Raw genomic sequence first — 24357 nt, forward strand, 5'->3', positions numbered from 1 at the left:
AAATTCTCCAAAAATTAAACCGATAAACTCTTAAACTACTAGCCACATTTTACTGAAATTAACGGGAAATAGTAATTATACACTAAGGATAGTTTATAACGAGTAAAATATATATATCGGTAAGTGAAATAGCAAACTGTTCATTTCAACATATTTTTTTACTTCTTTCAGCGCATGCTTAAATTCAATTAGTTTCTTCAAGTCATTTAATTTATATATCTATAAAAGTGAACTTGTCTGTCTGTCTCTGTCTGCGTGTGTGTCCGCACATTTCTCTACTAAGCTACTCTGTCAATTTCCAATCTACAGACTCGATATTTGACATACGGGGTATCGAGATTTGGCTGTCAAGAGGTCAAAGTTCAACAATTTAACCTTTGAAAACTATACCAAACTCCTCCGCCAATGTTGGGTCTAAACACTTGAAATTTTAGATGTAGCTTACTTGAACAGGGATCAAAATTTTCAACTTGATTTGAGCCCAAAAAATAAACGTTTAGGGGTCAAAATCGGGATTAAAGTTTTTAAAAAATTGACCTCTGCTGTCTCTACCAAATTACTCGGCCAATTTTTCGTCTAAACATTTGACATTTTACATAAAGTGTATTTAGACATAGGTCAAACTTTTTAATCGGTTTTTGCCCGAAAATTTGGCTGTCGAGGGGGTCAAAGTTCAAAAGATTTTACCTTTATTGTCTTTAGCAAACTTTTGGGTCTAAACGATATTCAGACATGCTTTTTAATCAGTTTTGGGGCGAAAATTTGGCTGCCAAGAGGTCAAAGTTAAAAGCGTTGATCTTTGCTGACACTACCAAACTCCTCCGCCAATTTTGGATCTAAACTCTCGAAATTTTAGATGTAGGTTACCTGGACATGAGTTAAACATTTTAATATATATATTAACATTTTAATATATATATATATATATATATATATATATATATATATATATATATATATATATATATATATATAGATAAAGTTCTGAACAGTACATAGGGCCCGACCAAAGCCGAGCTGAACTGCAAGTATTAAATCTTTCTTAGTTATCTCTCGATAGCTACATCGTTAAGAGACGCGACTGGAGCCTTAAATGTTTTAGTTTCTATTCTAGCTAATGATATCCAAATCATTTTTTTTTAACTTTTGAAATCACTTCTATATATTAGGTACAATATAATATTCAATAGAAAGTTGGCTATTTAATAATAAATACGAAATTTGCATGAATTAAAATATATTCAAGCGTATTTTAGAATAGGGCAAAACCGGGTGCCACCCCCCCCCACCCTCACTAATCTCAATATAGAATTTATATGTATGTTTCACTACTAATTAAATAATCATAATAAATTTTAGAATTCAGCGGCTACGCTGTGAACTATATTTATTTATGTATTTACAAGAGAATCACTATTTATCAAGGCCTGAAGGCCACTCGAGTATACGGGTTAATGAGTGTGAGGTAATCAGTGAGACAATAATTCAGTGATCGTTTATAGTGAAAATTTGGAAGAATCTGACTATTTAAGAGAACGAAATAGCAAGAATTCGTTAACATTGGACTTGAAGACGACCATGTTGTAGCTAGCTCGGACTCGGCCCAGTGGAACAGAATTCCAGAATTGTTTTTGAAAGTTTGGCGAGGGGGGCCATTGAATTAAGTTCAGACGAGCACTTGTTACAAAAATAACGGTAGAATAAAGGCAAGCTCGTCTCCTGTGAGAAACAGGTTAGGGTTAGGGTTAGGAAACAGGTTGCAAGGAAGCGAAAAGGGCATCGCCTAGCAGATTTTGCAGCTGATTTTTAACTCTGTCATGACAGGATAACTTACTCCTGACAGCTCCTCCCCATGCGTGGCATTTAAGGAATTCCTTTATATTTTAAAAGGATGTTACGGTTTTTGCATAACCAGCCATTTCAACATTTAAGTATTTCAGATTTGCACTGAATCTGATCCATAGTCAGTAGACACCAATTAAGCAAATTCCTTAAATGCCAATTATTTTTAAACTTTTAAACCTTAAAGCCTTAAATTTTAGACATTTCTTAAAATCTAAATCATGTAATTGAATTTAATTAAAATAGAAATAAGTATTCTAGACATAAGTCTTAGTATCATTTAATCTTGATTTTAATCTTCGTCGTGCATGTGTTACAAAACTGTTCTATTTGGGGAATTCATTTTACCCGTTTTGTAAATAAGATAGTCTGTTCGTTAGAGACGCAGAGTTGAGAGGCGTCCACAAGAGGAGGTTAGCTTTGTCAATCGGGAAGCGTCCGGCTGGGGAATTAAAGAATACATAATAACAAAAGAGAAATAGAAGAAGTCGCAACCGTGGAAATAAATGTCAATATACAAATATAACTTGGTCGTTATGAGTTTATTCGCACGATAAAATGTCTTCAATCTAAGGACATTACGTCAAGGGACGATTCAAGAAGGTGTGTGTCCCCTTTTCTGATGTGTAACCAGACAAAGATGTCCGTCTCTTTGTAAAACAACTGTCTTACATATTATTATCCCGTCATAAACTGTATTTGAATGTGTATACACCTAAAGCGAACGTTAGATAGATTAAACGACACAACGCTGCTTAACGGTCACTCGTATACACACTCGCATATTATCACAACACTAGACGATCACAGATACACGTATATATATATATACATATATATATATATATATATATATATATAATTTGAGATTGCTATTTTTCAAAAGTAGGGTAACCAGTGAAATATAAAGAGGTTAATAGAAGAGTGCTCAATACGGGAGTAGAGCAAGTTAACCCTACAAACTCTATTCCCTAACACCAACATGAAAATGAACGAATAAAGACACGGGTAAATAAGTAAATAAACAAATAGGAAAATAAATAAACTAACAAATTTGCACCCAATCAACCCTGTTCAACCCTGTTCTTCGCACAGCTGAACTTTCACCCCCATGAGCCGTTTACAAAAATAATAAGAAAAAAGGCCTTCTTTTGCTGAAAGTTGATTTTCGTTTTTCATTAAGAATTTCGCTTTGGAAAATAACGTTGTTGCCTGAAGAGGTCTCTAGTTACTAAATACTAGAAGACCGAAACATGCTCATGACTGTGTAGCAACAAATCACTGTTTATGTAAAGACAAATTGAATATATATATATATATATATATATATATATATATATATATATATATATATATATATATATATATATATATATATATAATACTAGCAGGGCGCCGGCATTGCCTAAAATATGATATTTTGATTAATACAGATTTCGTATTTTTTATTGTATTATATTGGATTCAATATATAGTAATATGTATTAATTATTAATTATTGGATTCAATATATAGTAATGATTTAAAACGTTAAAAAAACGACTCGTGCACCACCACCGAGAATCGAAATCAAAACATTTAACTTTCGATTTATTTTTCCTCTGCCGTTAATGACTGAGCTATGAAGATATATTTTATTTAAGGCTAAAATTTAAAGCCTGAACCAATAGCTATTACGTTATGCATGCATATTCGTAATGCCGACGTTCGACCTTCACCTGGCAAATTTCATTTCTTTTTATATTTTCATACTTTTGTACCAATTTTCCCGGGCTAAAACGCAAATATAAAATTTTGTATGTGGTCAAATACTTTATATATGAAGTTTCATGTCTGTAAACTAAAAACTCTAGAAGTTTGGTTGGCTAATTTTTTTAAACAAAAATATATACGTATACATAAATATATATAGAAAGAGCTTTGTGTCTACTATAACTATTTATGCAAATATTACGCAAGTAAAAATCATGTAGAATATCTGAATGACTATAATTACACGTAATAGTTAATTAAAGAGGATCATCCCGTAAGAAAACCGAAAAAACTAGTAGGGAATTAATTAAAATTAATGTTTCAAAGAATATGCAAATTAACTAGATCTTTTGCTAATGAATGCAATTCCACGGCCCATATAATTGTATTTTCTTTTTAAATAAATAGAAAAAAAGCGTTTTTAATATGAATTTCAATACACAAAAAATTATAGGAATATATATATATATATATATATATATATATATATATATATATATATATATATATAGTATTAGTAATAGAGTACCTAACCCTAACGTATTCCAATATGTTATCTAACCAGCATATATATATATATATATATATATATATATATATATATATATATATATATATATATATGCTGGTTAGATAACATATTGGAATACGTTTCCAATATGTTATCTAACCAGCATATATATATATATATATATATATATATATATATATATATATATATATATATATATATATATGCTGGTTAGATAACATATTGGAATACGTTAGGGTTAGGTACTCTATTACTATTATTATTAGAGTACCTAACCCTAACGTATTCCAATATGTTATCTAACCAGCATATATATATATATATATATATATATATATATATATATATATATATATATATATATATATATGCTTGTTAGATAACATATTGGAATACGTTAGGGTTAGGTACTCTATTACTATTATTATTAGAGTACCTTACCCTAACGTATTCCAATATGTTATCTAACCAGCATATATATATATATATATATATATATATATATATATATGTTGCTTAGATAACATATTGGAATACGTATTCCAATATGTTATCTAACCAGCATATATATATATATATATATATATATATATATATATATATATATATATATGTATGTATGTATGTATGCTGGTTAGATAACATATTGGAATACGTTAGGGTTAGGTACTCTATTACTAATACTATTTTTCTAGTTCCTTATATAACGCACAGGAAAAAATCTGACATGTTGAGCCATCCTTTGAATCACGCAGTGCTAATTCTAAAAACATATTAATGTTAAGCTACATATATAAAGCTATTCCTCTTATTAATATATCTTTGTTTTTCAGTTTCGGGCAATTCCAATGCGCCGATTAATAATATCATGGGTTCTCCGGAGGAGATTTCGACAAAGAATGCTTTGAACGGTTACCGGTACATCGAAACAGCAAGAGAACTTATCGACCGGTAAGCAAACAATATATATAAATGGTATGACAACTTGCTTCAAACATTGCTGAAGCAAAAAATATATATAAATGGTATGACAACTTGCTTCAAACATTGCTGAAGCAAACAATATATATAAATGGTATGACAACTTGCTTCAAACATTGCTGAAGCAAAAAATATATATAAATGGTATGACAACTTGCTTCAAACATTGCTGAAGCAAACAATATATATAAATGGTATGACAATTTGCTTCAAGCATTGCTGGTAAATAAGTATATATGTATTTAATAAGATTGTAAACTAATAAAATGCTGGAAGAAAAGATAAAAAATAATCAATGTGATATTTTTTCTTCAGAATCTTATCTATGTATTTTTCTATAAATCTTTTACTTATTGTTAATAAAAAGTGGAATGGTGGAGATGTTTCGGGAAAAATACCTTTCTCAAAAAATAAAAACAGACGTTCATGCCGTTTACAAAAAAGAAACGATCGAAGATGGCTGCTCCTTCAAGGAACATTAAAGAATGAAGTTTAATAGATATTAGTAAATACGGAGTGATTCTGAAAATGGTCTCGTACTTTCGATGGGCAACATTTCTAAATTTTCTGTTAGAATAATATAAAACTTTGGTAGTTACTGTTTAATTATATTGAAAACATCATGTGAAAATATGAACATCTTTGGACTCTTTTCCGTTATTATAGAGAATGTGCTCGAAATGTCACCGACTTCATGCTTGGGGGCAATACAATGTTGTTCATGACATTCTTACAAATTCACCGAGGTATGGCTATGACAACCCTGGCCGCCCGGGATGACTTTGAGCAATTAATAAAAAAGAAAAATAAAGATAATAATGCGTAAATAATATATGATCTCTACATTTTTAAACATAACTTGTAGGTCCTACACGATTTCACAATTTTACAGACACTATACTTTGATAATTATGTTTCAGTTTGAAGAAATATGGTATAATAAAATTATGGGATTTTCGTTCGCACCTGACCTCATAGAATGGAAATGTCACAAAGTTTAACAAGGTGTTTTAATATAGATCCACAGAATATTGTGATAAGTGTTTCAGTGTGAACAGGTATGGTATAATAAACTATGGGGTTTATCTATTTTATTTTTATTTTCATCATATTTTGCTTTGGTTTTGATACCCCTAAATTCGAAGCTATCTCTTTAACACCCTTCCTTTACATAACCTATCATACTTTCATAAATCAGGGTCCATTTTCTGTAGGCTGTTTTTGAACCCAGTCAACGACGGGTACTTTTGCTAGTTTATATATATATATATATATATATATATATATATATATATATATATATATATATATATATATATATATAAGAATAATCCAGGTTTTCTTCGACGGTCGTACATATGATATAAATGCAGATGTATCTCAGGGGTCTATCCTTGGACTTTTATTATTCCTAATATTTATAAATGACCTCCCTGATAAAATCCAACGTAATCACTACAGTTTGGCAAGCAAGATGGCCGCCCGTGCATTTACTATAAAGCACCAAAAACAGCCAAACGAGCCAAAAAAAAATGACCCCAGGCCTCCTTTCACTTTCTCATAATTTGACAAATAATTATTTTTATGGTAAAAAAATACATTTATTTTCGCTTTTTGATACAAACCGATTTTTTTCTTCTGACACCAAATCTGATAATCAACCCCGTCGCAAATTTACCGTTTGCATGGTATGAACTCCTGGACCCTGGGACATTTTGGAAAAATGTTAGTTTCAATAAAGTGGAGGATCACTTTTCTATGATAATTTAACCTAACATAAGAACCCACACGTTGACCCCTCCGAAAAAAACATTTTGTTTATATTGGGGCGGGGGGATGTTGGCGGCGGCCGGGGGATGTCGGCGGCGGCCGGGGGATGTTGGGGCGTTGTTGTAATTGTACTATCTAGAAATGTTTCCTGTGAAGGTGTGTTTTGCAATGAGCATAAATAAAAGACAAGGTCAGGCGTTTAAAACCATTGGTGTAGACCTGACATTAGACTGCTTCAGTTACGGTATGTTCTACGTCTCCATCAGCCGGACAGGAAGTTCAGAAAAACTCTACATTCTGGCTCCAAATCAAAGAAGCAGAAATGTAGTTTACCACGAAGCTCTTCAATGAAAAGTTTTACAAAAGGATATGATGAAAAACTGATATGATCTGATTGTGGTATGTTTTCAGTATTCAATGTGTTAGATAAGATTTAAGCATCTAGTTGAAATTTACTTCCCTCTTACAACACCCACTTACTGGAAAGGTGCCCACAAATCGCGTACCTGAGTGTGCAGAAATGTCCAGTGCGATGCGCGGGTATATTTGCTAGTATATGTATAAAGAGAGAGAGAGAGGGGGAGAGAGAGACAGAGAGAGACAGAGAGAGAGTGTGTGTGTGTGTGTGTGTGTGTGTGTGTGTGTGTGTGTGTCCCAAAATGATCTGGCACATTTGTATGTCAAAATTAAAATCAATAACAATGAAATAAAGAAAATATTCTTTTATTCTTTAAATATACGTAGAATGCCATTTTATTTTAAGTAGGTCAAAATGCATTTGTATCTATATTTATGCATTTTTTGTACATATTTCCCATTTGGGACCTGTACTTTTTCAAAGATGACAATGGTACTGTGGTTCTGAGCGATATTGTGCCATGCTAAACAATTTTCTGAGAGACAAACTGAATAAACGTGAGTATAGAAATAATGTATGGTTTCAACAGAACGGTGCAACATCGCATACTTCAAGACATGCAGTAGGAATTATAAAAGAAATGTTCCCGAATCATTTGATTTCTTTGCGTGGTGATATTGGTTGGCCCACAAGATCGCTGATTTAAAATCCTGCATTTTTTTCTTATGGGGATATTTAGAAGTCACAAGTATTCAGCCCTTGATCTCTTGAAGAATTTAAACGAGCTATTCGTTTGGAAATTGATACCATTCGACCCGAAATGATCCATCGAGTTATTGAAATCTTTTGTGCACGCCTACAATTGTGTGTTACCAATGATGGGAAACATTTGGCCGATTTAATATTTAAGATTGTGTGAAATAAAATGGCATTCTACTTGGATTTAAAAAAAAAAACTTATTTTTATTTATTTAATTATTTTTTTAATAACCAACGTGTCAGATCATTTTAGGATACACACACACACACACACACACACACACACATATATATATATATATATATATATATATATATATATATATATATATATATATATATAATACGTTTGAATATATATGTATACTAGATTACCCGTGCCCCATTAGGTCAGTATTGTATATTAGCTTAAGAATTAATGTATGAGCGTGACACTTGTGACGTAAAGAAAAACAGATTTTTGTGATATAACAGAAACATTTCTATGGCAGTATACAAACAGAAAAATGAATATAAATAGATTTCTGAGTCATTCTGTTTATATTGTTTATTTTTAAAAAAATAAAAATACAGCCATTGAATTATAAGTGGTTTGCCGTAATTATAGGTAAATGTGCACTGAACAGATACCATAATACTTAAAGTTAAATTCAAATTTTGATATATTTAAACGCGAAAACAAAAACAATTTGGAAGCTGAAAACGTACACAGTAAAACAATACGTTTTATTGTCGCGTCGATTCTTTGCTTATGTACGCATACGCAACCGGAAGTAGTAAATCGGATGTTGGATACAACACTCGTTACAAGGTCATTTGAGTTTTATAATTATATAGATTGTGTGTATTTGTTTTATTAATCTTTATTTTTATTTATTTACTTAGGTATTATATCGAACCCAGTCGTGTTGAGTCTTATCTCTCATCAATCGTACCGACTGGAAGCCTGTTGGAAGTTTGTGACTACGTGGGAAACCTTGATTGCGATCCAAAATGGTCATATCGTCGTTTGGACAATTCGTGCAACAACCTCAAAAGTCCGTATTTAGGCAGAAGTAGCACGCCATTCGATCGTTTCCTGCCTGCAATGTTTGTCGACGGTAAGTCTCGCGTTGGAAACGTATGCGTGTGTGATTGCCTCGTTGATTAGATGTATCGATTTCATATATTGCTTTATATATCGAGTGCCATGGAGTGAACAATCACTGCTTAATCTAACACTGACTCTGATCGGTAGATTAAATGATAGAGAATGTATTAAGGTTTTAATCTTTAACTTTTATAAAATAGCAAACGGAACTGATTTACAAATTAATTAGATTGTCTTTGAGGCAAGCATTCGAATTATGTATTTTTACTAATGTAATTATATATATATATATATATATATATATTACATTCTCAGGTGTAAGCAATTTTCTAGCACGATAGATGGAGCCCACCTTTTTCCTGCAGCATCCTTCGCAATGTCCTCGATGTATTTATTTGAGTTCATATTTACTATGAATGTTAAACTGAGGAGTTTGAAGGAAGAATTATCAGGTAGGGTGTTATTTGTCATGGATATCGATCGTTGGAGAGGTTTCTTGTAATTGCTAAAGGAAAGCAGCTTAGTCTTAGTAGCATTAAATGTCACTATCCATTTGCGGTCCCATTCAACTACGGTCTGGAGGTGAAACAAATTCCATTTGGTCTTTAGGCGATAAAAGTAGCTGACAAGGGATCAAATATATATTGTAGATTAAAGTCAGTGAAATTTTAACGTTTAACCTCTAACGATAGCTCAAACGGTAACACCCAAGGCTGGGGCGCTAAAAGTTTTGGTTTCGATTCTAGCTGATAACATTCAAGTCACTGTTTTAACTTTTGAAACCCCTATTACATATTCGGTAAAATATAATAATCAATAGAGTATTGGCTCTATAATAATAAAGATAAAATCTGCATGAATTTAAAATATCACATTTAAGGCTATTTTACGACCAGGCCTCTACTACATATTGGATACATCATAATAATAATCAATAGAGAATTGGCTCTAATAATAAATTTTAAATCTGTATAAATTAAAATATCATATTTAAGCGTATTTTATAACTGGAAAACACGAAGAGGTCTGCTAGTTATTTATATAAACAACTTTATATATATATATATATATATATATATATATATATATATATATATATATATATAGTTCTTTATATATATAAAGTTCTTTATATGTATAATATATATATAAAGTTCTTTATATATATATATATATATATATATATATATATATATATATATATATAAAGTTTTTTTATATAAATAACTAGCAGGCCTCTTCGTGTTCTCCAGTTATAAAATACGCTTAAATATGATAATATATATATATATATATATATAGCTCTTTCAAGTGATTAAAATAAGCCATTTGATTCAATAAACTAGTATAAGATGGTTAAAATTGCATCGCGAAGAAGGAAAAATCAGAAGGGAGGTGGTCAAGATTCCCTAAAGAAATTTAACGGTTTTATCAATTCCCTCTGCCGGCATAAAGAAGATTTTTGAATCGCGATAGAGAAAGATTCCAAATTTTTTAAATGATTTTTGGAATCCGTTCTATGAAGTACCTCAAACCACATTATTTTATACTGGTTGGCACAACAAGGATTCTCAACCAAATGCTGGTCAATAACAGAGTCTAAAGTTCCAGAGGAAGGGAGACACATATTCTACCCTACCCTGTCTAATCTTGAATGGAACGTGCTGGTTTATACGGGTCTGCGAATATAAAGAAGTCATCCCCCATAACCAGCATCATACTGGCATTTAAATTAATAAATAATAATATTATTTTGGATGCAAGGAACGCTATCTTTGCAAAAAGAAGAAAATGCAGGTCCAGTAATATGTCAACAAATTTATAACGTTATTACTTTTAAAGTGGACCTAAACGTTGTATATAGAAACAGTCGAAAAGAAAAGAAAACTTTGACACGAACTTTTTTACGCGAAAGGAAAAGTTATTTATTTTCGTTCGTTTCACACACAAGTCGCAGACATATAGTTTCAACACGACAATTACGTTCACTATTTCTTTCTCTTTCTCGTCAGATAGTAGTCCTTTGTTTAAGCCACAACTAGCTAGTCTGTTGTCGTAATTTTCTCTAATACTCACCAGTCGATTGGCTCGCTTTCGAAGGGGTAGTACGAGGGAAGATATTCGCGTGCTTGTCGAGAGTATCTTTCAAATCGCCACGCGTTTTTTCCTTTGTCTTTTCTTATCTTCCTTCTGATCTTAACAACTACGTAACAGCGCAGACGTGCATATGTCAGCAGCAGCAACGAACATATGCAAATGCTTGGGATGTGTGCGAGGTGAAGTCACCGCGAGGAAGATGGAAAGAAAAAGATTATAAAAGAAGAAATTGACGTATTTCACACGTGGTCCGAAGGCGACAGAGAAAGACGCATCCTAAACATGGCCGAACATAGAAAGAGTATCACGTGTTCAACATGGGAAAGTCTTGTTAAGCATATTGGAGTACAAGAAGACTTTTGAACAAGATACTAACCGTTATTCTGGAAGTACTTGTAAATAAAGGTCTGTTATTTCAACTGAAAAAAGTGGGTCGAATAATTTTTTGTCTTTGTTTTCTTGCGACTGTGTACATGCAACGGGTGGGTCCCGAATCTTGACATGTAACGACTACATTATAACTAAATATTTTATTCCGTGACCTCACGCTCACGCCACGCTTTAAAATGCTGACGCGACATTAACTCGGCACATGAGTCGTTAATACCCGTACATGTCCTGGCTTGGTCAAACGTTACAGATTTATCAAAAACATAATAATAATAATAATAATAATAATAATAATAATAATAATAATAATAATAATAATAACTTAATAAAATTTTTGCATTCTATCTCTACATAAACTTAGCCCCTTTCCTCGATTCCTTAAAGTCTAATAATTAACCACTGGCTTTTCCCACCTCAGTTGCATACACATTTTCAAATATAGCACATATTTTATCAGTTGAATAGGAGAGTAGCTCTGAGAAGACAGATCAAAATTTTGATTTGTCGATGTAAGCAAACAAAAAAATATACATATATGAAAAAAATTATTAAAATACAACAAAATATAGAGGTGGGTGGGAAAGGCAGATATATCAAAAGAATGCAAAAAAATTAGTTCGGATGGTGGAGATTTTATTGCCAAAAAGCTTTCTCAGAATTAAGTGAAGATGTTATTTTAATTGGAAATATATTATTTAAAAAGACATGCGCATGAAGGAGGAAAATCGGAGAATAATGCATGGAGTAATGTTGTCATATTTGAGCTGGTGAATCTCTGTCCCATTTGAGAGTAGTTGATAAGGTGTCGAAACGTCTCTGCAATTTAACTTGCCCTACTCTATATTATTCTCTGCAACCTCTCTCACACAGACGTGATGTTGCTAGTCTTAGTCTTTTCTAGACTTATTATTATTTCTTCACTTCTTTTTCTCCCTTAGTTTTCGTCTTAGTCCTGCTCTAACCAAGTCTGTCGACAAATCCTAAAACTCCATCATGAAAAGTCTCCAGAAAGGATACACGATTAAACCCAAATCTCCAACTTCCAACGTAGACGCCCACTACCATCTCCTTCTCCAACATCAGCGTTCTACGTTCCAATATTTCAGAGGATGAAATCCAATTACAAGAGACCAAAGCAAACCTATTCTTCCTTAGCGAAACTGGCATTGGGCTGACTATTTCCTTAGATGAATTTGTAATAGAGGGATATTCTAATTTAACATCCAAATCTGACCCCCAAGATCGCCATTGGCATAGAATATGTGCCTACATTAGAGGTGACTTTCCATGTGGTAGAGACATCTCCAGATAAGACCCTAAATTGTCCAATATGTGGTTTCGGATTACACTTGCTCACACCACTGCGTTTATATTTACCCCTTATCGCCCTCACAACAGCGGAGTTACTATCTTTAAGAGCATATCTGAGAAAATTGACCACATTTCGGTTTGCCTATCCTTCGGCTAACATTCACGTCTGTGGAGACTTCAATGTTCACAATGTGAAATGGTTAGCCCACTCAAACGACAGATGATAAGAGGGGGTTCTGTCAGTATTTCTCCATTGTTTATGACCTAAATCAGATTGTTCACAAACCATCCGTATGCCCAACACTGATGGTGAGTATGCAAGTCTCCTAGACCTTTTTCTTACAACTTGGCTGATCTATGTTGATTTTCCGTTTTGTCTCCACTGGGATCTTCTGACCACTCGGTTATTTCAGTTAAAATGAAAACAAAATTTAATAAGTTCCGAATTACCTCTCCATTGTATAGTATTCTATGGCTGACTGGGAGTTTTCGTACATTTAGAGCTACCTTTGCGTCCATGTTTAAAAAGAACTCTATAGCATCAAACCTAATGGAATGGATAATTGTATGTATAGATCACTTCATACCCTCCAAGAATTTTCAGCAAAAACCTAACAGCCAGCCGTGGTTCTCTCCAGAATGTGCTGATGCTTTTGCGAACAGAAATCACTATTTCCATTGCATCTAACGTAATAGATGTATTGAGACTAAAGCTGCCTTTAGGATAGCCAGCAACTATTGTAAAAGAGTAATGAATAACGCGAGAGAGTTGTATGTTCAGTCCGTCAAGTCCAAAGTAGCGACTTGGTTCCCACCAATTTTGGCAACAGACAGGGTCTTGAATAGAAGTGTGTGCTCTATCCCGACTATCATTAATGGACCTGGGGTAATCTCGTAGCATCGGACAAAGCCAAACTCTTTGCCAAAAACTTTGCAGCTAATTCTACTCTATGCGATCAGCGCTGGCAACCTCCCGTATTTCTTTCTGTGTCTGAAAATACGCTATGCGACATGCAAATATATTTGCGTGATGTTTCCAAGCTAATCAAAAACCTCGATTCCAGTAAAGCAACTGGCTCTGGCGGCATTCTATTATAGTGCTTAAAAAGCTTCAATCAGAACTAGATCCCATACTTAAAAGCTGTTTAAGCGTTGTTTTAATGAGAATTGCTTTCCAACACCCAGGAAAGCCTCATCAGTACGTCCTGTATTTAAAAATTCCGATGATTTGTCATCTCCCTCTCAGTACAGACCAATAAGTCTCCTATGCGTCATGAGTAAGTTGCTGGAATCTGAGTGAAATAGAGAAGTAGTTAACTACCTCAGCAAAAATAACCTTCTCAGTGACATGCAATATGGTTTCATTTCTACTATATCTACAGTAGATATGCTAACAGTTATATCTCATAGGATTAGCGATTTTCACACTTTTCTAGAGAAATTGACATATCAAAGACCTGTGATAGGGTATGACATAAAGGTCTACTCCACAAAATCTCCGGCTACGGTAAAGCTGGAAATGTCTTTTCAATTATTAAATCATTTCTCTCTGATAGGTTCATAAGATTAGTGGTTGATGGGTGGATGAGTCTGAATCGAGCAAGAACGAAAATTGGAAGACAGGTGACAACCCACAACAACATACAATTGTCATTGCGGAAATCTTAAACTAACAATTAAAATCATTACCATTGACTGAAGTTATGGACGAACTTGTACTGAGCAAGATTTGATGGACACAAACTCTGATGTTCAACAATGGATCTACTTTTGACATCATCATCATCATGATGATGATGATGATGATGATGATGATGATGATGATGATGATGATGATGATGATGATGATGATGATGATCTAACGGTGTAACTATGGGTCTCAGGTAAAGAGAGGCCGGCAGTGCCACAGACAGGTTATGATATGTTAGTTTAGATGTAACCTTGATGCACAACGATGGATCCAATATTGACATAATAAGAATAACGATAATTTAACAATGGAATTATGGGTCCCATGAAAAGAATGTATGGCAGTGCCACAGACAGGTTTTTATGTAACCTTTATGCAAAACGATAGATCCAATATTGGCATGATAAGATATACTGGTGGTTGAATAGTGTGACCATGTGATCCCAGGAAAAAAAGAGTCTGGCAGTGACAGACGCGTTGGGAGTGATAGTTCAGATGTACTCTTGATGTCCAATGATGGATCCAGTAATGGCATGATAAAATATCATCGAGTCGTTAACTTTATTTAATCAAGTGGTTACTTCCAATTCGTTCAATATAATTGTCTTAACAAAATAACACATGATTTGACGGTGTAAATACTGATGTGACCCTTCTAGAGTTGTCGAACTTACTTTCGAGTTTGCCGGGCTTTACTGCAAGACTGCCGACAAGTTTCGATATGATAGTCATCACCTTGATGAACAAGGATGACTCCAGTAATGACATGATATGATGATTATTGGTCAGTTCGACCTTTTGAATGATTTCTGTTTCTTTTCCTGCAATTTTCAGGTTTAAGTGATCCACGTACACACAGTTTCTTTGGTATCATTCTGCCTGGACCGCGAGAACTCAGCTCTGCTATCTACCAAAGCGACGGATATGCAAGCGAAGATCAGAACCTAACAAATATAGCGACTGTTTTCGGAAATTTCCTTAACCATGATTTACAAAATGTCGAAACTCTAAACAGTAAGTATTGATCATATTTCCATCTGGCATCAACATCTAAGGAGAGACGGTTTAGTTATGTAAATAAACAAAAAAAAAGAGATGTTAGTTTATCTGTACAATTCCGGCTTTTCATTTCATTGTAAGGTCCAGTAGACAAATGGTAAAGACCATTACCAGCTAACATTGGTTTCTCTTTGTACGCGCGAGTTCTAATCTTATTCAGATCTTATATTCTCTTTGCGAATTTTCTATATTCTCCGCGTAATAAATAATATAACTGTTTCATTAAACGTAAGCGTAAACTTTTAAAGTACATTTTTGTTATATAAAACCATTCTGGAAAAAAATTTCAAATAAAGACTAAAAATATATTTTGATTATAACTTATTTTATTTAAAATACAACAATTATGAAAAAAGAACATTTTGAAGTGAAGACTAAAAATACGTTTTGATTATAACTTATCTTATTAAATATAAAACATTATAAAAAAAACATTTTGAAGTAAAAAAAAAAATTTTTTTCATTATAGCTTATTTTATTAAATATTTTGAAGAAAAGACTAAAAATATATGTTTTTATTATAACTTATTTTATTTAAAAAGACATTCTGAAAAAAGGACATTTTGAAATATGTTTTTATCATAACCAATTTAATTGAATATATAACCATTCTGAAAAAAAGAACCTTCGGATGTAAGACTAAAAAATATTTTTTAATTATAACTTATTTTATTAAAACTAAAAATACTCTGGAAAAAAAGAACCTTTGAAAGTAAAGATTAAAAGATATGTCTGGATTATAACTTATTTTATTAAAAAATAAAACGATTCCTAAAAAGAAAATTTTGAAATAAGACTAAAAAATATATTTTGATTATAACTTTTTTATCTCAATGTATAAGAAAATTACACTAGGTTTGCTCCAACAGATGCCACGTACAAATTTATCATGTCTAGACTATTAGTCACTATATTATGTAACTTTGAAATGTCATTTTACACACGTTTATTCGTCATAGTAAAATCCTACATTACATCACAAGAGCAACATTATTACAGTTGCAACCATCTATAGTGGAAGTAGTCGCTATTTTTACCTCTAAATAAAAAGGTCTCCTACCGCTCCCAGTCAACACAGGGAGGTATTCTGCATTTTGTTCAGATAAGGGGTTGCGCCCTAATTATCTGGCTCATATACTTATATACATAACTTAATCTTTTCAATTTCCCGATTCCAAACATAATGATTTTTTCCCTTCTCACATTTCACCAAATCTCACTGACTGAAAACTGAGTATTCATTCATTCCAGAATGTAAGTCCCACCCCCAAAAAAACAACTCTCCACAGATTTACAAACATGATTTCCCTCTATACAAGAGGCAATCGTTTGAAATAAAACACCCCAATTACAACCATATTAATACACCGAAACATGGTCATAAGCGAAGACTGCTTTCATTTTTACATTAAATATACCATACATGTTAACTTTCTTATACTGCTACGCGCCCGCTACATCTTTTCTATCGGCGGCTAATTTGTTTCCTTCATATATATATATATATATATATATATATATATATATATATATATATATATATACACTCCATTTACTCACATAAAATTAATATACAAAAGTATAAATTTACTTCAAAAGTGCTCAATACATAGGTAGAGCTATTTAGTAATTTATAAAATATATATGGCGATTATGCTACACTAAATATTTCGCGTTTCATCCACTCTAGGATTCTTCAGGCTTATGCGCATAAGCTTGACGAATCCTAGAGTGGATGCGCGCATAAGCCTGAAGAATCCAAGAGTGGATGAAACGCGGAATATTCAGTGTAGCTTAATCGCCATATATATTTTATAAATTACTATATATATATATATATATATATATATATATATATATATATATGTCTCTGTGTGTGCATATGTATCCATCTGTGTATATATATGTACATGTGTGTATAGGTGTGTAGATATATGTATTTGAATGTATATGTGTGTCTGTCTATCTATCTATCTATATATATATATATATATATATATATATATCATGTCTTTTTCTATTTATTTACTTTTTGCTATATATTTTTATTATTTATTTTATTAGATCGTTATCTTTATTTGATTGTATTTATTCATTTAATTAGTTATTTATATCCTCTTAATTATTATTTTTTTATTTAGTTTTATTATTTCGTTACTGATGTGTTTGTGCATTTATCTATTTAATTTATTTAATTATTTATTATTATTTTTTACGATAGGATCGCGTCTTTACTTTACGCGTATGTTAAACGGAACCGTTTAATTTAACATATAAGACGCTATCCGTTAACTAAAATCGAAACTACTACATTATGAAACGTCCATTTTTATTGATTTGAACAGTCCGTTTACTTGCAATTCAGATAATATTAGCCTTAGACAAGTAAGGGGAACTGATGTGCATAAAAAGACGTGGAGAGTTTTACAGTGAAACAGTGCGTATTCTGTCCTGATGAACTAACATTGACAGCCTACAACAAATTTACTCATTAAATAACTACAATAAAAAAAGTGAGAAAACCGAACATGTTTTTATGCTGAAATCATTTTTGTTATAATATTCTAAGTTGATGAAAACGAAAAAACTATTTTGTAATAAAAACATGATTAAAAGCTATAATATGAATCTCAAGCGTCAGTTTGTGTGTGTGTGAATGTATGTATGTGTATACATCTCGCTAAAACATTTGTTAGCTGCATCGAACCGGGTCAAGACCGGTACCATCTGAAAGAACGATCGCTAAGCCGTATAATATGTGAGAATTAGAAAAAAATGGTCAATTATTCCGTAGAGAAGTTTTAAACGAAGGGAGAGTCCGTAAAATTGTCTCTTTCTAAACGACTTCGAAAACTATGCATGCGCGTCAAGCATTATTTATTTATTTTTTTTTATTAGAAATAAAACAATTCTGAAAAAAGAACACTTTGAAGTAAAGACAGAAAAATATTTTTGGATTATAAATTATTCCATTAAAGAATTACGTAAGTATTAACCAGAAGGGACTTTTCTCGGTATACACCGGCAAGGCTTAACAAACTTTCGCTGGCAGAAAGCGGAAATCAAACAGAAAATGTTTTATTTAACCTAACCAAATGTTTGATTTGTTTTGTTTTTTGTTTTTGTTTTTTTATGTTTTTTTTTTACATTATACAGCATAGATAAGAACTTGAGCCAGTTTAACATTTTTAAATGATTTTTTTTCTTATTTCTTCATTTGAAAGTCTAAACAGTGTTGATTTACTTTTTATCCGACATCACATCTAATGAGATTTTGTTAACAATGCAAATCAGTAACCAGATATTGTTCATAAATCAAGATATGCCCTATCCATACAATCTTGATTTCCAATTTCACTGTAAAATCCGGTAAACAAACGATTAAATCGACATCAGCTTAGAGTGGTGTCTGTTCATATGCACAGATTTAATTCCTGGTCAAATCTCATTTTTTTTTCTATGGGTGTTTTACTTGAAATCCAGCTAGTTATTGCAGAAGTATTTGTCTATATACTTTTGGTTCTAGAAGATAAATCCGATTTTTAGAATTTTCCATAACAAAGGAAATTATTCCACAATGACCAACCGGATTTTTTCCTAAATTAAGGATGACCAGGTTGATAAAATGCGGGAATCACAAAAGTATTGAATGTAAATAAAATATATATATATATAATTATTTTTTTACTATGATAATTAAATACCTACAGACACTAGTGTTTCATCCTTTCGGGATTCTTCAGTGCAGAGTGTCACGATTAACACCAGTCGAACGATTCGAACCCCGCGACACGAGACATCTCTAGCTCGATTAGTGGAGACCGTATCCATTCGGCTACCATTGACCGCGTGAAACAGCGTTGAATTTTAAACATTTTAATTTTAAATGTTCATTACGTCAGTCAGAGAGTGATCTAATCGTTATACGATGATCTATGCATATTAATATATATATATATATATATAGAGAGAGAGAGAGAGAGAGAGAATGAGAGAGAGAGAGAGAGAGAGAGACGAGGTGTATTCACTAAGTTTCCAGATTTATGGGCACTTTTATTGATAGTACACACATGAAACTCTAGTCCTCTTCGAAGTAATCTACCCCGGCTGCAATGCACTTGGTGTACCGTTCCAACAACTTCTGGGAGGTCCCATGTGTGAGCGTGTCCCTCGTCACGGCCTCTTTCATCTCCCCAATTGCCTCATAACGGCAGTCTTAAATCTATATCTAAACCTTATGTAAATATATAATAGTTTTGCTAATTAGGCACGCATATACCTCTGTTTGTATATCTGGAAAATTTGTATAATATATATATATATATATATATATATATATATATATATATATATATGTATGTATATATATATATATATATATATATATATAGAGAGAGAGAGAGAGAGAGAGAGAGAAATTGTAATTTTAAAAAAACAACTAACACACGCGTACACGTCATCGCTCAGGCTAATTGATTTCGTTTTCTCTTTATTTCTTTACAGTTCATTTACAACTAAACAAATTTGTATCCAATGTAGATATTTGCGACGCTAATTTTAGTGTCTTCTTTCTTTTCAGTGAGAGACTGCTGCGAAATACAACGAGAGTAAGTGTTCCTATCACGTTTATCAATAAAATTCGTATTCGTAAAATTAATTGCATTTTATCAATAGCCGAGAAAAAAGTGTGTGTGCGTGCCTTTGCCAACATTAGTTGTGCGTAACTGAATAAAATAGATCTGCTAGGTTCTGGACTCGGCAGATTCTATTTCATAGTCCGAGATAGTATCAATTAGGCTGACCACGCACCTTCACTAATGTTGAAGGAAAAGTAGTGAATTATTTCGGCTAGCATATTAATGACGATGCTAATTTAAAGGAGTGTGAATACGACAACAATGATGTTGTCTGACTTTATTTAGAAACTACAAGGGGGCGTCGGACCCGATCGTAAAATACGCTTAAATATATTTTAATTCATTCATATTTCGTATTTATTATTACAGAGCCAATTATATATTGTACCTAATATGCGATGCTTCCGTTCAGACTCGAAAGACAATGGATACTCCCTGTAAGGGTAGCTGCGCCTGAAATTGTGAGGCAAGGGTTGTGCAATCTCCGATCACAGCTCTTCTGATTGAGACCAGTGACAAGGAGAAGTCCAGGACGACCGAAAACAATGCCGAGATAAGCGGAGAGCACATACAGCGCCTGGAATTTCCAAATGGTCACCTATTTTAGTACTGACCAGGCTCAACGTTGCTTAACTTCGGTGATCAAAGGGGAACCTGTATGTCAACGTGATTATATATATTTAATATATAGTAGTGATTTCAAAAGTTTTGTCAGGTAAAATCGAAACCATTCCTATTGTTTGAGCTAACCTAACAAATAAGAAAAGTTTAAAATTAAACCACTTTAGCGGTGCTTATGATTGAATTTGTGCATGCGTAAAACTAATGAAATGTCGGCAAGTTGAAATGAACATTTTTCATTTCCATATACCGACATATTTATGTACGCGTTATTCATCTATCCATACAAAGATTTTAATCGTTATAAACCATTCTTGGTGTATAACTACTAACTCCTGTTTAATTTCAGTTTTATGTAACCTCTACTTTAAGAGTTTATCGGTTAAACACACACACGCACACATACATACATCTACTGTTTTATTTATATAGATCTAAAAATAAGATAATTTATATAGGATGCTCAGCGTTGGGAGTATCGGTCCTCAACTAGTAATTCAATAAAGCTTTTAATTAATTTACTGTTGCGTTTGTCTTTCAATACATTATTTTGATTCTTTCTTATTTCTTCTTCGTCACAGATTCCAGATATACAGCATGAGTGTCTCCCTCTACAGCCGAGAGGCCTATGAAGCTCTTCTGAGTATGAGTCGAGCTATCAAGTAAGTAAAACATACTCTGTGTCGGCTGTTCAATTAATTATCACCCGACATTTCATCACACGACTCTTAATCACTAGACTTGTAATCACATGGTTTTATTTCATCACGTGGACACTTAATCACATTGAGATATTTAATCACATTGAGGATTTCCGAAGGCGCTTAAAGGGTATTTTTTTTTTTACCATATTACATTTGTCTATTTTTTTAATAAAATAGTTATTGAAAAAAGTTTCTTTTATAATATTCTGTCTTTTTTTTTTCAAGTTCAGTATTGTTTGTTAGCATTAAGTAAAAAAAGAAAGAAAGGAAATGAGACTATTTGCAGAAGTTTGTTTACATTTTTAATGAAAAATAAATTAAGTAAAATAAATGTGATGTTCATAGTTTATTTGTTAAAAAGTTTTAAAGAAAGTGGCTGATATTTACTTTAAGCGAACAGATAGCCTCTCCTGTAACCCTTGCATGATTGTTTTACCCTATAGATTTTAATCTCTCGTAAAAATAATCACAAAATTACCAAAGGGACTAAAAATTTAACGTAATAAAAACAATCATATAACATTATTACATAATTTTTTTGGGGGGGGATTAATTGTCTCTGTGTCTAGTGATTAAGTTTCCACGTGATAAAAACGTAATTAAATGTCTAGTGATTTTATATCCGTGATTAATAATAGGGTGTTTAAATGTCAGGTGATGAAATGTCGGTAAACTGTTCAATCATTAACCGGTATTAGTTTACAGTCAGTCAGTGTGTTATATTACGCCTTACCACGTGTATATAAATCGTTGTATATCCGTGTCCCAGGTTGTTGCGGCCTATCTTCTCGCTGTCAATGCTGTGAAACTCATGTTGCCTTCCAGATGTTGGCAAAAAAAAAATTCACGTAGACGCCAATATTCAGTTTTTAATCAGGATTTATTTAAAACAAAAGAAGAAAACAGATTGAGAAAGGTGAACAGACAAACAAAAATAAATCGCCTCGTCTCGTTACACTTGACTACATTTTACGCAACCACTCACACCTTCGTTGGGGCTCCTGAAACGACGACGTTTCATTTCCGATTGCTTCAGTAAACAGAGCCCAAAGACACACACGCCGGCCGGAAGTCACGTGGTTTCTTCGACTTCCGCTTTTAATTCATCTCTAAATTTCAGGGTGTTGCTCAAACCTTTCTAAAAGTTATAACGATGTTAGTATTCACTTATTTTTCAATGGTATAATTGTTCTTACCTGATAGATCGATAATCGAATGAAGTGTGCTTTTGCGATTTGACCATTTACGTACTTTTATCGAAAACGTCGTAAAACGTTTTAGATTCGACTGTTTTTAGTGCGCTTACGTTCTTGTTGATTAATTTGAGCGCGTTAAAAAGTGGCCAAATCTCGAACTTCTACGACGTTATATACAAAAGCACTTGTTTTTAAAGCAAATAACCAGTTCATTTAAAGACATCTACACTAACACGGGAAGCTACAACACTCTTGACCGATGTAGACTCAGACTTTTTTTTCAAATTGGAAATAACAATAATCTTAACTTACGTAAATTACTTTTATGTGCAAAAACTTCGCATGTTGATGCATTTGAGGAAACAGGAAACAGGAAGAGGATTACAAAAAATTAGCGACTTGAGGAAACTCTTGGAGTAGACAGTTGGTCGGAAAGTGGAATTTTGTTTTTAGTCGAATGCGTCTGAAGCGTCCACGCCAAGGCTTTACAACCGTAGTAAATTTTTCAAGGTTTGTTTCGTGGTGGTACTTGTAAAACAAACACAGGGATGACACATTACGGCTATCGGACAGGTGTTGGAGCTTGGTAGAAATGCTGGTCCAAGAGGAACGGATTGGTGGATGGTGTATCAGCCTAGATGTGGAAGCAATGCTACATACATACATACATAGAGAGACATAAGATACTGACAGAAGGTGTGAGAAGTTTTCTAGACCTTTAGAAGTAGCCTAACCTATTGGAAATATATTGTCAGCATCTTCTATGTATTCATTCCAATTCATGTTCTCTATAACCTATCGTTTACAGGTTATTTGTCCACAAAATATACGTCTATAGAATAATCGTATACAAAACATATGCAAGGTTTCGACATAAAATAAAATAAAATTATATAAAATAATATAAAATTATTAACGTTACTTAAAAGGTACATACGAATGCATTAACATTGTACGATTTTTGATCCCTCAGTATTGTTGTTGACATTAGTTTCTACAGTTCTTCCTAGTGTTTTATATATATATATATATATATATATATATATATATATATATATATATATATATATATATATATATATATATATATATATATGAGAACCCTATGCAGGTAAGTAGCGATTATGTTAACTAATATGAATTTTGATAACTAACTACTTTAACATGCCCGGATATCTCCCACTCTGCCGTAAGGACTCTGACAGACATATACACGGACTTGGAGTCTATATTCGAAACACAATCCCCTGGACTAGAGAATCAAAACTAGAATCAGACGATCAAGCCTTTATGTGCTTTAGACTTAATATGCAACATAATATTAGTTACTTTTATTTTCTCTACTATTCTCCCTCGACCATGGACTGTGCCCTAATAAACAAAGTCTCTGAAAGCATAGATACAGTACTTTCCCTCGACACTAGCGCACAAGTGCATGTATTTGGTGACTTCAATGTCCATCACAGCAACTGGCTTGGATTTTCTACTTACACAGACGCAACTAGTAGCACAACAGATAGCTGCTCTATATCTCATTCCTGATCACAGATAGTTACGTTTCCAATCCG

The 24357-nt window shown here is 32.7% G+C and overlaps 1 protein-coding gene across 1 annotated transcript in view; it reads left to right on the top strand.

Annotated features, from left to right (window-relative positions):
* The window catches only part of LOC145277998 (immunomodulatory peroxidase-like), a 95252-nt gene that overhangs the window by 22035 nt on the left and 48860 nt on the right, over positions 1 to 24357 (top strand). Inside the window, exons 3-7 of the mRNA XM_080130168.1 lie at positions 4960 to 5077; positions 8880 to 9094; positions 15407 to 15586; positions 20211 to 20238; positions 21471 to 21551. Coding sequence (XP_079986294.1) covers positions 4960 to 5077; positions 8880 to 9094; positions 15407 to 15586; positions 20211 to 20238; positions 21471 to 21551 — 622 coding nt within the window. The remainder of the gene's footprint in view (positions 1 to 4959; positions 5078 to 8879; positions 9095 to 15406; positions 15587 to 20210; positions 20239 to 21470; positions 21552 to 24357) is intronic.

This window comes from Euprymna scolopes, chromosome 6, assembly GCF_053919585.1.
Source record: "Euprymna scolopes isolate OS-2025 chromosome 6, ASM5391958v1, whole genome shotgun sequence".
Lineage (NCBI taxonomy): Eukaryota > Metazoa > Mollusca > Cephalopoda > Sepiida > Sepiolidae > Euprymna > Euprymna scolopes.